General features: G+C 33.1%; 1 protein-coding gene across 2 annotated transcripts in view; it reads left to right on the top strand.

Moving 5' to 3' along the window:
• PKN2 (protein kinase N2) overlaps nt 1-7,389 on the top strand; it is a 129,302-nt gene extending 121,913 nt beyond the window's left edge. For both annotated transcript variants that reach the window (XM_058716680.1, XM_058716679.1), the window contains 4 exons: nt 744-886; nt 4,140-4,247; nt 4,639-4,719; nt 4,805-7,389. In XM_058716680.1, the coding sequence (XP_058572663.1) occupies nt 744-886; nt 4,140-4,247; nt 4,639-4,719; nt 4,805-5,008 (536 nt within the window). In that variant the 3' untranslated portion in view covers nt 5,009-7,389. The remainder of the gene's footprint in view (nt 1-743; nt 887-4,139; nt 4,248-4,638; nt 4,720-4,804) is intronic.
• Nucleotides 7,390-14,189: the final 6,800 nt, after the last annotated feature.

Here is a 14,189-nt window from a genome sequence, read left to right as displayed (position 1 = left end):
CCATTTTGAGTTTATTTTCGTGTATGGTATAAGAAAGTGGTCTAGTTGCATTCTTTTGCATGTAGCTGTCTGATTTTCTCAACACCATTTGTTGAAGAGACTTTTTCCCATTGCATATTCTTGCCTCTTTTGTCAAAGAATAATTGACCGTATAATTGTGGGTTTGTTTCTGGGCTTTCTATCCTGTTCATTGATATATGTGTCTGTTTTTGTGCCAGTACCATACTGCTTTGATTACTATAGCTTTGTAGTATAACTTAAAATCTGGGATTGTGATACCTCCAGTTTTGTTTTTTCTTCTTCAGGGTTGTTTTGGTGGTTAACTCTTGCTTATCCAAGGGTTTGCATTTTGGTATTCTCCAAACTAAATGTTATTTTTTATAATGAACCAGATAAAATATTTTAAAGATTGAATTGAAAAGATGATAAAAATTGAAGCTCAGAATCAATTTTTTTCTTGTAACTTCTTAGCATCATTTGTAATGACAGAGAAAATAAATAAAATAAAGTGTGAAAATTGCACTTCTTTATTTTTACCCATTAATTAAATAATAGAGTTACTGTTGCACAGTTTTCTCTGTACCAGTCCTTAACATTTTCTGTAGAAGTCTGGTATATCTTAAGTTTGGTCACCATGCACAAATGGAACTTTAATTTTGCTTCCTAAGGATATCGTCTAATTTTTTATCTGTTGGTCTAGACTTTTTTCTTTGCTAACAAATGCTTAAATTTTACCTTTTCAGGAATGGGATATGGAGATAGAACAAGCACATTTTGTGGCACTCCTGAATTTCTTGCCCCAGAAGTGTTAACAGAAACATCCTATACAAGGGCTGTAGACTGGTGGGGCCTTGGTGTTCTTATATATGAGATGCTCGTTGGTGAGGTAAGCAGTATAAAATAGATGAGAGAGAAATTAGGAAAGAACAAAATATGTCATTGAGAAATGACTTCATATGTTTCCTGCATAAGTGGAGCTTAAGTTACACATACTTAATGTGTATACACATTTATAATATACTAGTAATTGCCTGAAATTCTATATTACCTTCACTGTGTTTTTTAGGTTTTTATATTATCTATAGAACTTTGAAAATCATACCTTGTATTTCAGTATGCTGTAGTTATTTGTGTTTTATGAATTTAAGACATGATCATATATAATTGATCATTTCATAGGGAATAACAGAAAGACTAATGAAAAGAATGTACTCTATACCTCTAACAAAAAGTCAGTTATACATTGGTCAAAATAAATGCATTGGTCAAAATAAATTGGACTTGGGAAAGGGTAAATATTTAGACAAGTAACTGAAAACTGCTTACAGTTTGATCTTGGGATGATCTTGGGATGAAAAAAAAATGAGTTTGGTTCACTGTTTTGCAGTTTTCCCAGTACCGAAAACCTTCCTTGTACATTCTAGGCATGAATAAATTAGTAGCTGAATAAATGATTGACCAAATTATTGAATGTCAGAAATTTCTGAAGTTTTACCCAGTATTGTCATATAATGGCACTTATTTCATATAAATAAAGTATTTTAGTCCATCCAAATGACAGCCACTTTGGTATGTTATATTGGAGTGGATATTTAGGAAAGGAGGAAAAGAAGTAGCTAATTAAAATGTTTACCATGTGCCGGGCACTATCCTATTTGCTTTATAAATATTAGCTCATTTAATTTTTCAGCAGCCTTTAATGAGCTCAGTACTAGTCTTGGGCCCATTTTCAGGTGTATAAGTGGAAACACAAAGAAGTTAATAACTTGCTTAAAGTCACAGAGTTCTCATGTGGTGGAGCTGCGATTTTTAACTCTGGCTCTCTGGTTTCCTATCCCTAAACCATTATGCTTTGTTACCTCAGGGTATAGAATCCACCTAACCTTATTTCTATTCTTAAGACCAGTGATTTAGTAAAATTTCTACCTCTATCTAGAAAAGCTGCTATACAGTGTTTTAAGATGGAAAGATGTATTTTATCCCTAATCCACAGTGGTCTTTGCTTTCTAAGAATGCCAGAAGTACTCATAATAAAAAAAAAAAAAAAAAAGAAGAAGAAGTACTCATAATAGTTGTTTCTGTAAGCTCTGACCTACTTGAACTTCCCCCCACCCCATACCTTTTTTCAAAGTAATAGTTTTGTTGCTTTGGGTTTTTTTAATGTATTCATTTATGTATGAGATTTAATTAGGTTACCAAAAATTACATGCTTGCTTAAAATTGACTCTCCATATTAGCTCTGACAGGCAAAAAATGTGAATTTATTGCAGAATACTACAATTAAGATCCAGTTGATTCTGCTTCCTCTTCTACAGTGACGGGAAAACTTGGCAATGAGCAAATGAAGAAGCTCCTGTTGTGTATTTTTAAAAAGAGCTTCTAATTGATTAACCTGTTAATTACTAGGATATAAAAGACAGTAGATCCAGCTATTCCTTCACAAGAGCTTATTGCAGTTTCCTTTCTCTTTAGCACCTTTGTAAGAGGGTAGTTGGGAAAAGAACTAAACTTAAAACTCATCAGTACTTGATAGTTTTAAATTTACCAGTTTAACATTGGTAAAATTTTAGCAATAACTTTTAACTGTGATAAAAGTCAGGTTTGGCTGAAGTTTATGTCTAATTACTCTATTATTACAAAGATTTGAAAATTCACTGGATATATCATGCATTTTCAAACGTGTATTTGTGTTTGTATGGGTTTTGAGGACTGGAAGGACCAGATCCCCCTTCCTGGTGCCAAATGAGAATTGAAGCATCAGAGAAATTTTAAGTAAACTTAGATATTGGAGTTGCACTCTTGACATCTGAACAGACTATTGAATTCTTTTTATATCTGTTTAAAACATACTTGTTAGCATTCCATTGTTCATCCTGTTAATTTATAATCTATTTGCAGAAACAAAGAACTTTAACATCTTAATGAATATGTGGGTATATCTTCACTCTTCAGGGATTTATAAAGTGACATTTTTTAAATACAAAATTGATCAAATAGACAAAAGTGTTTTGTATTACCACTTGAAATTCTGATTGAGAATTCTTGTGAAAAGGAATTTTTCTCTAATTTGCTGCTATCTCAATCCCAGAAAGAAATGATATTATCTCACATAGGAGTTACTTCATTTATCTATTTGATTTATTCATTTTGAGTGCGTAAATGAGCTAAGGTTTCAGTAAATGAAAAGTGTGAAATTTCCTTACATATGAGCAATAAGATGGGCAGCTCAGCTTTAGGAGGTTGGGTTCTAAATTCATTTTCATAGATTCCTCAAGTCAAAGATTCTTCCCTTTCCATTGATACTGCTTTCTGCTTGGCTCTTATTCATTAATACTTTACAGGAAACAAGCAACCAAATCTAAGTCATTTCAAATTCTGAAATAGTAAGTCATATTTCATAATAACATTTCAATATATTTGAGAGTTATCATTTTGTGCATCAAATTGTTATACTGAATGTAATTTAAATATGTTTTTATGACTTCGGGTCATTCCTGTCAATATGAGCAACATTTTAATAATACTCTGCTAACTGAAATGCCCCTAAGACTTGAATTTTGTTGGCAGCTGCTACTTAGTGCCGTCATTATGCCTGCAGATCTCTGATTGTGTTTTGCTAATTAATTTGCGATTGACTGTGAAATTCAAAGTACATCCATATCAGATGTATTCTCACAAACTCTGAGCTTCTCTCTATGGTGACACTTATTACCATATTTACTTTACCCATTTTTTTCTGTCTTTCCACAAGATTGAGCTTCTTGAGAAATGTTGATTATCTAAATAATTTTTACTGTCTAGTATGCAGTCAAAATATTGACTGGCCAGATAAATGAAAAAGTGAATTAAATAAAATAGAATGGAATTAAATTAAGTGAAAAAATGATATTGTATAATATAACCAAGTTTGTTATTAAAGTCTGTGAAATAAAGATGAAGATTTCAATAAGAGTATATGGTATATCCTCTGTATAATAGATCTGTTGTGTATCTTTTGTGGCTTCTCACAGTCTTTTCTTGTTTGGTGTTTTGGTAAGTTCTTTGTTTTTCTCACTACTTGGTTCTTGTCTGTACTTTGGATAGGTGATAAGATTTTACAGTATTGAAATTCATTTTGACTTAGAGATTTTTTTTTCTAGTCTCCCTTTCCTGGTGATGATGAAGAGGAAGTTTTTGACAGTATTGTAAATGATGAAGTAAGGTATCCAAGGTTCTTATCTACAGAAGCCATATCAATAATGAGAAGGGTAAGAGCTAATGGTTTATAAACTGCTTAAATTTCTTTTATTGAAGGACATTTCCCAGTTGGAACTTTATCTTTTATTTATTTATTTATTTATTTATTTATTTATTTATTTATTTATTTTACAGCAGAAAAGGCCTTTATTGTTTGCAACGGGAAATTAAAGAGGAGGGGGACACGACATCTCTGGCTCCAGGGGTGGCTCCCCAGACTTAACTCTTCACCCTCCCGGGAGAACCCAATTAGAACTTTAGAAGTTGTTTTTTAGTTCATAGATGTTGCATGGTTTAGACAAACACATACCAAAAAAAAATCTAAATCTTTGCAAGTTATGAGAATCTTTATCAACGAAGTCACTGGTTTTATTTTAACTTTTATATTTTATATTGTGTTAGCTATTACGAAGAAATCCTGAGCGGCGACTTGGAGCTGGTGAGAAAGATGCAGAGGATGTAAAAAAGCACCCATTTTTCCGGGTAAGTGTGACAGTTTAAAATTTTTTGTGAAAATAGAAATTAAGTGTAGGAAACTAAACTGGTCATTTTATATTTTGTAATCCAGCTAATTGATTGGAGTGCTCTAATGGACAAAAAAGTAAAGCCGCCATTTGTACCTACCATTAGAGGACGAGAAGATGTTAGTAATTTTGATGATGAATTTACCTCAGAAGCACCTATTTTGACTCCGCCTCGAGAACCAAGGATACTTTCAGAAGAGGAGCAAGAAATGTTCAGAGATTTTGACTACATTGCTGATTGGTGTTAAGTTCCTAGACACTGTGAAACCAAGCAAACTAACTCACAAGAAGACCTCTTAACAATAGCAACCCTTCATTTGCTCTCTGTGCCACCAGTAGCTTCTGAGTTTTTTGTTTAAACACATGAAGATTTCTTTAAAAGTACTATTGTAAAATCTTCTTGAAAGTGGCTTCTTTTAATGTATTTTCAACGTAAATCTGAGCACTGGAAACAGTTTCATGGAGTTTAAGCGGAATGAACATCGGCCATGAAAACCTATCACAAATGAATACTTTTGGATCAATAGTCTATTTAAAAAAAAAGAAAAGAAAAAAACACCACTCTTCCACGGTCCCTCGCTATGCCTTATGCCTGCCTTAAGTGGAAGGAAGATTAATCATTTCACTTCAGTTAGCTATATTTTACAAAAAGAACAAAAAGGGTTTGGGATGCTATTACTGTTCACACATAGTAAATCTGTTCGAATAAGGCAAATGCTCTTATTTTTTTAATGAAATTACTATAATATCAAAAAAATGTAGTGGTAGTTTGTGCACATTTTTTGGCTTGTTTTTTTAAAAAAATGAATTGATGTCTTGTTTTATAAATTTTCTATATTTATTAGGAGAAAATTTTTATCGCCTTATCTTTACCAACCATGTAACAGAGCCTCATAGCTTTCCAACAGAGCTACTTGCCAAACAATTTTTTGTTTATTAAACCATGCTGAAGCAAACAGGAACAACTAAACATCAGCATTTACTTAAAATTTTAAGAATGAGGACTTCTGATTAGCCTGAACCAAGATACTGTATTACCTGTATGCATTCCCAAAGTCTAGACACTCGATATATTCAATCATACCTTCTTCCAAAATCAGTGGACTAATTACTCCTTTTTTGATATTCGTTGTACATTTTTCAGCCCAGTTTATCTTATTCTTGTATCTACTGTAGAAGGGAACTATATCTGTTAAAACATAGGGATTATCGTTGTATACATGCTGTGAACATGTATATGTGCAAGTTGTAATGTATTCTGTGTTGTAGGTTTATTATTTAATTTCACCACTTCATCACTTTTGTACAGTGGCCAAGCAGACACCTCAAACTCCAGCATTTACGTTAAGTGCATTTGTACATTTTAGGCCACTGGATCCAGATTTTATATTGGCAGTTACTGAGGGCAAAAGCAATATATTGTAACAGAATGTATAAATATTTTTGATAAAACAGTCTATATTTTATAAAATTATTATAACACTAAAGCTGTACCTCAAAAGTCTCAAAAACCATTTGATCAAATACTTTTTACAACTCTTCAGAGGATCCATTTGTGGCTTTTTTTAATGCTCTTAGAGGAAAGTCTTTTGGCAAGCCATGACTTTTCCACTTGCCTGGAGTTTTTTGGTTTTTTTGTTGTTGTTAGTTTTTGCATCCTTTTCCTCTCGTGTATGACTGCATTATTTTTCTTTAGTTCAATAATAACATCTTTAATTCTGTGCTTAGCATGTTAGGGTCATCATATCTCAGGAATAACAAGTTGTGAACTAACCATACTGAATTAGCCATTTAATCACAGTGATCTCATGTCTTAAAAATTGTTCAAATTTAAATTCTATGAGAAACATAAAAGCACATCGATTTATAGAAAGTTTATCAATACTTCAGCCTTGCTAGGGTGTGCTGGCATGTTTTTGTATACTCTGAGAACAGTTACAATTTTTCCAAGAGTTCTTATTTCCTTCCAATTCTATTATTACCCAAGATTCTTTGGGGGAAAATCTTATAGAAAGAGGGAGCAATAAGTTGTTTAAAGTTATTTTAAAATGCCAGTTAAGTTCCTTGTTAAAGGACAGGAAAGGATCTTAGCTTAATTGTCTGGCTTTAATTTTCAGAGTGTTAACACATTAAAAAAAAAACACTAAATACTTTTGAGGTACAGTCTGCTCACCTTTCCTGGTTCTCAAATATGCATAGAAAGCAATGTCTAAAATAGGCTTTTAGCATTAAAACCTGACATAGCATTATGTAACTACACAGTGTACAGAAGTTTTTTTTTGTTTTTTTTTAATTGAAGTCAATCACTAAGAAAAAATTAGAGGGCAGGGTATATTCACACAATTAAGCTGAAGAAAGCACTAATATTTTCTGTAGTTTTTAAAAAATATATATATTTTAGTCAGATTTAAAATTTTTAAACTCTATAGAGTGTAAATATATTTTGCTATTACTGTATGTGTAAGTGACTGCTCAAGCACTTTGTAAGGAAATTATTAGTATATTTTAGAATGGTACACTATGCATTGAAATGAAATGTGCCTTTATGTCATTCTAAGAAAAAAGTGTTTTGCAGTCATAAATTACCACAAATGCACAAATTAAAGTATAAATAGATTATAATTTGTAACTTTGGTTTTAAGTATTATTTCCTTTTGGAAGCTTTCTGTTCGTCAAAATGTGTATTAGCTCTACTATATTCAAGATCTCAAAGACTAACTTTGCTTATTAGCCTTCTTGCAAGTGTTTTTGGTCCTGGGGAAGGGCAAAATCTGAGCGCGAACTGTCCACTTCACTGGTAGTAATGGGGAAAGTTTGCATTCTACCTCTGTAAGATCAATAGCATCTTTTATTCAGTGGAGATATATATATAGATAGATAGATAGATAGATAGATAGATAGATAGATAGATAGATAGATATATGGGATGCCTTCTGTGTGCTAGACAATGTGGATAGAAAGTTGAAGAAAAATCAAAATCTTAATAAATGAGGAATAGTATACATTAAAATTCAAGCACCAGTAATTCAGGATACCAGTAGTATCCTTTTGTTTGAGGTAACTTACTTTATTTTTAGGACCTGACCTTTCAGAAAATAGGTAAATGAAAACAGAATGCTAGTCATTATATAGTCCTCTTATTCAACTATTACAAATGGAATATTTAAGGAATATTAGGAATTATTAGGAATATTTTAAGATAGGTCTGTGCTATCCCTGTAGCACAAACTGAGGTCACAGTGGAAATTGCCATTGTATGTTAACTAGGTGAAAGCTGCATTAGAGATTCAAATCTAACAAAAATTTTACAGGTGTTACTGATCTTTCCAAAGCAACTGAGGGTGAGTATGAGAGACTCAGAGGATCAAATGCCAAATCATGGATCTTAATGAAAATTCTTATTTACTTTCTAGCTATCTTTTGAGATCTGCTGTATCTCCAACTATTGGCCTTATATGTATATAAATATATGTATTTATAAACATATGTATATAAATATATACATATATAAATAGAGATAAGTTCTTAAATAACTTCAAAGTGTCAAAAATCTTGCATGATTTCCACTTCTAGTATCGTGACTAAATAGAAGCTCCCAAGACTGCCAGTAAGACACATAATTTGAGGCACTGCTGGTTTCATGAAAGGTAAGAGTGGTGTCTGGCAACCTCCCACCCCAAAACAAACAGACACACTTGAGCATGGATCTGGACAAGCTATAGCTTTAGTACATAAGAATTAAGGAGGAGTGCCCAAGCACAAGAGTGAGAGTACTCAGAGTTTGGGATTGGAACTTGAGTCCACAAAGTAGGCCAGAGAAGTAGGAAGGTGGAAAGCGTAAAAGCCAGAATGGCAAGGATCTAGCTTTGGAAATGCAAACACTCAGAAGAGGCGAGGTTGCCATGGATAGATTCCTATAGCAACGCCATTATGAAGATAACAAACCCTGCAATAGCAGTAAGACTTTTGTTCTATGTTTAAATCCTCTAGAGGAGCTCAAGTTCTGATTTGCAGGTCGTTGTTTTTCTACCAGTAGAATCAAGTACTTTGTGAATGAAAGTTTCTCCAGAATGGGAACATAGGACTTCTACAAATTAAGATCAAGTAATATACTGTTAAAGGTCACGCAACACATGAGAAATGGGAAACTACCTTGAATGAGAGCCAACAAAAATAGTAAATTTCGATATCCCCTCCAAAATATTGCAAATATTCAAATTCTCAGATACAAAATATAAAACAGTTATGTACAAAATATTTATATACCTAAAATTACCAGGATAAGCAAGTACAATGAAATTTTAAAGAAATTAACAAACATTTTTAAAATCCAAAAATGAAATACGTGACTGACCAAATTTGAAACTCAGTGAAGTGTTAACACATTAGACAGCTGAAGAGGCAACTGGAGAACTGAATGATATATCTGAAAAATCAATCTCAAATAGATAAAAAGATAAGGAGATGGAAAATATGAAAAGAAGGTTAAGAGATATGGAAGATGGAATAGAGACCCAAGAGTAAAGAATGGAAGGGAGGAAGTACTTGCAGAGATAATGGCTGCAAATTCCCCCAGAGATTAAAAATCATCCAGGAGGTAGGATATTCTTCATAAAGGATAAATATAAATAAAAGTATACATAGAACCATTGTAGTGAAACTATAGACCACCAAAGACAACATCTTGAAACTACCCAAAGAGAAAGGACTAATTGTCTATAAAAGAAAGACTAACAGCTGACTTTTCAATATTAACGGTGAAAATAGTGGAATATTCTCTTCAGAGCATTGAAAAACCAAATGTCAGCCTGGAATTGTGTAGAAAGTGAAATTAGTTTAAGAATGAAAGCAAGTGAAAGTGTTTTAGTTTTTCTTTTTTTTAACGTTTATTTATTTCTGAGGAATAGAGTGCAAGCGGGGGAGGGGAGGAGAGAGAGGGACACAGAATCTGAAGCAGACTCCAGGCTCCGAGCTGTCAGCACAGAGCCTGATGCGGGGCTCGAAACCATGAACTGCAAGATCATGACCTGAGCCGAAGTCAGACGCTTAGCCAACTGAGCCATCCAGGTACCCCCAAATGAAAGTATTTTTTAAAGGGTTTACTCTAAAGGAGTCCTACTCTAAAGGAAGTGCTTCAAGAAGAGATGAAAGTGATCCCAGAATGGTGATCTAAAACACAAAAACGCTTAGGAAAAAATAAAATGGTAAACACTTAGGTAAATCACAATAAATGCAACTCAGTAGAACAGATGATTTGTTTCTTTGTTTTAAGTCAACAGAAATTCTAGACAGTAGTAGTAAAACAGCTGAGTTAGGGAAGATCAGAGCTGAAATATTCTGTTGTATCATTGGGGTGTCAGGGTATTAATTAACTTTAGTTAAATATACATTATAAAATGCCAGGGATATTCATGAAAAGAATGTAGTGCATATAACATTCAAACCAAGAGAGAGGATTGTAAAAATAATTTCAAATATACCAATAATCACAATAAATGGAACAAACTTACTATTTAAAAACAAATTTCAGGGGCGCCTGGGTGGCTCAGTCGGTTAAGCGTCTGACTTCAGCTCAGGTCACGATCTCGCTGTCCGTGAGTCCGAGCCCCACGTCGGGCTCTGGGCTGATGGCTCAGAGCCTGGAGCCCATTTCAGATTCTGTGTCTCCCTCTCTCTCTGCCCCTCCCCTGTTCATGCTCTGTCTCTCTCTGTCTCAAAAATAAATAAAACCTTAAAAAAAAAATATTTTTAATTTCATTTTAAGTTTTATTTATTTTGAGTGTGTGTGTGTGTCTGTGCGCGCACGCACATGTGGGGGAGGGGCAGAGAGATAGGGGGAGAAAGAGGATCCCAAGCAGGCCCCTTGCTGTCAGCACACAGCCTGACACAGAACTCAAAAACTGGCCAACTGTGAGATCATGGCCTGAGCTAAAACCAAGAGTTAGACACTTAACCAACTAAGCTACCCAGGTCCCCCCCTAAGTAATCGATTCTTAAAGCCTGGCTTTATACTATTAGCAAAAAGATACGTCTAAAATATAAGGGAAGTTGAAAGTAAGAGTATGAGTAAAAATATTCAATGCAAAAACAAAAGTAAAGCTATGGTAGCTCTACTTAATATCAAAACAGATTTTAGACCCATCATGAAGAAATAAGTATCACCAAGAATAGAGTGTTTCTACATAATGATAAAAGATTCAATTCATCAAAAAGATATACTAATCATGTGTGTGTATTTAATAAAGTAATCTCTACATAAAGCAAAAATTGTTAGAGCTACTACAAAATACTTATACCCATCAGGTTGGAAGATTACAACTTTCATTATTGGAAAATAGACTTTTTACAATCAAGAGAGATAGAATGAATAAGCTTGATCCCCACTGAATGTATATAGAATTCTGCATCCAGCAATTAAGAGATTCCACATTCTTTTCCAGATTACATGGAACATTTATAAAAATTGAGCCATAAAAAAAAATTGTAGAAAATAACAAAATATAGTTACACCAATTATATTTTCTAATTGGTACAAAGTATAGTTACACCAATTATATTTTCTAATTGGTTGGAACACATAGATTTTTAATAGATAAATAGATTTGAAAACCAATATTAAATACCCTTTACTGGCTCACAGAAAGAATCGTAATTAAATGCAGCAAAAGTGATTCTTCCGGGGAAATTTGCAAACTAAGTGCCTATTTAAAAAAGGAAGGTTAGGGGCGCCTGGGTGGCTAAGTTGGTTAAGCATCTGACTTTGGCTCAGGTCATCATCATGTGGTTCTTGTGTTCGAGCCCCGCAATGGACTGTGCTGACAGCTCAGAGCCTGGATGGGGCCTGCTTAAAATTCTGTCGGCCTCTCTGCACCTCCCCCACTCACTCTCTCTTTCTCAAAAAATAAACATTAAAAAAAATTTTTTTTAAAGGAACGTTTTAAAAAACTGATCAAATTGCTCAGCTTCAGAAATCAGAAAAAAGACAACAGAATAACTGAAAGTAAACAATAGAAAAAACAGTAAAATAGAAATAAGCCAAAAGCTTATTCCTTGAAAATGCTAATAGATATAGCTATGAAAAATGAAAGTAGATATAAATGCTATTTATAAATGAAAAATACAAATACAAGCAAAGATTTTTTAAAAGATGCTATTAACATATGCAAATAAATATGAAAAAAATAGTGAAAATAATCTGAAAACTCTAAAAATATTAGCTTAAGCTAGTGTGAATAATGTCGCTCTAACATTAATCACTTAAAAGCAGAAATTAAAAGTCCACACACACAAAAAAAATAGGTCCAAAGTGTTTTACAAGTGAATTCTCCCAAACTTTCAAGGAGGAGATTATTTTGACCACATAGAAAGTTTTTTTAAATAATGTGAAAAAGTTATAGTTCCTAACTCATTCTGTGAGGTCAATATAATCTAGAAAACAAAATATACAAAGAGAGTATGTTACTGGCAAATTTCACTCATGAATACTGATAAAGGATACTAAACAAAATATTACCAAATGTATAAAAAGGGCACGATAAATTGGGCTTATGCTAATAATGAAAGGATGGCTTAATATTAGAAAATCTCTGATTATCATTTACCATATTAAAGGGGAAAAAGTAATATATTTAGAAAAAGCTGGTCACTTTTCTGATTTGAAGGGGTCAGGGGATCCTTAAATTGACAAAGATATCTATATTAAAACAACAACTGGGGCACCTGGGTGGCAGTTAAGCATCCAACTCTTGATTTTGGCTTAGGTCATGATCTCACAGTTCATGAGATCAAGCCCCACATCAGGCTCTGTACTGACAGTGCAGAGCCTGCTTGGGATTCTCTCTGTCTCCCTCTCTCTCTGCCCCTCTTGCACTCACTGACTCTCAAAATAAATAAAATAAACTTTAAAAAGACAACAAAAATAGACTCAATGCCATCATCTCATATGAGGAAACATTGAAAGTATCCCCTTAAGAATTGAGGACTAGGACTAAGATGCCTGTCATCGCTACTTTTCTACATGGATAGGGATTAAAGAAGGAAACAAAATGCTTACTTGCAGATGATGATTGTCTATCTGAAGAACTCAAAAGACTACAATTTAGTAGCAATCATAGTTTACCCAAGATGCTTGTTGTAAGATGAAAATACAGAAGTCAGTGACGTATGCACCATCATCAAACAACTGGAATACATAATATTTTTAAAGCACAACTTTTATGATAGCAACAAAACCAAGTTATCTAGAAATAAGCCTAACAAAAGATGTGCAAGACCTGTAAAAAAAATTTTTCAAAGAAAGACGGTGAATTTAAACCCAAGTAAATCTGTAATTATGTTAAATGTAGTGTACTTAAGATCTGTTTCATTTGCTGTATATAAAGTATACCTCAATAAAAAAAACATAGACTAAAAAAAAAAAAAAAAAACTCAGAGACATTAAAGAAGACCTAAGTAAATATAGACAGACATATCTTTTGAAGTGATGTCAGTTCTCAAAAATCCTCTGCAGATTCAATGCAACTCTGGTTAGAATCCCAACAATTTTTTTGTGGAACTTAATAAGCTCATTCTAAAATTTATGTAGAAGAGCAAAAAGTAAAGGATAGAGAAATTCCTGAAGAACAAAGAGGAGAGGGAATTTGCCCTACAAGATAACAAGAATTATAAAGGTGTAGCATTTACTGAGGTATTGGTACATATTACAAATGGAACAATAAAAGAGCCAAGAAATAGACCTAAATATATCTGAAATTTTAATTTACAGAAGGAACCACATAATTCAGTGGAGAAAGAAAACATGTTTTCTCAGTAGAAGTAGGAAAATTGTGTGCCCATGTGGAAATGAAAAAAGAAACTCAATTTCTTTCTCATAGTGGACACAAATATTTCAAATGAAGTAAAACATAAATGTCAAAAGTAAAACTTTAAAACACTGCAAATATGTGTATAGGAAAACACAAAAATGTAAGAAAAATTGACAAGTTTAACAATCAGAAAGTTAGGAACTTTTTATCAAAAGACATCAAAGTGAAAAGACCGGGCACAAAGTGGAAGCCTATTTACATCACATGGAACAGAGAAAGAATAATAGCCACCACATTAAAAATTCCTAGAGCTCAGGAAGGAAACAGTCAAAAGTTCAAAATATGTGAACAGACATTTCACATGGACAATGAACATGCCCACTCTAAACAGTAATCAGAAACTACAAATCAAGACTTTGAGATATAATTTGAACACATTCAATTGATAAAAATTTTAAATTCTGACCTTATTGAGTGGTGGAGATGGAGTGGGACAATGAGATTCCAATAAATTACTGTGAGGAGTATAGACAAATACAACCACTTGTGAAAAATAATTTGGTATTATCTTGTAAAGTTGGGCATCTGCATACGTTGGTACCTAGCAATTCCACCTAAGTAGTGT

Source organism: Neofelis nebulosa, chromosome 2 (genome assembly GCF_028018385.1).
Source record: "Neofelis nebulosa isolate mNeoNeb1 chromosome 2, mNeoNeb1.pri, whole genome shotgun sequence".
Taxonomy (NCBI): Eukaryota; Metazoa; Chordata; class Mammalia; order Carnivora; family Felidae; genus Neofelis; species Neofelis nebulosa.
Note: the sequence above shows the minus strand (reverse complement) of the source record. Positions and strands in the feature narration are given on the sequence as shown.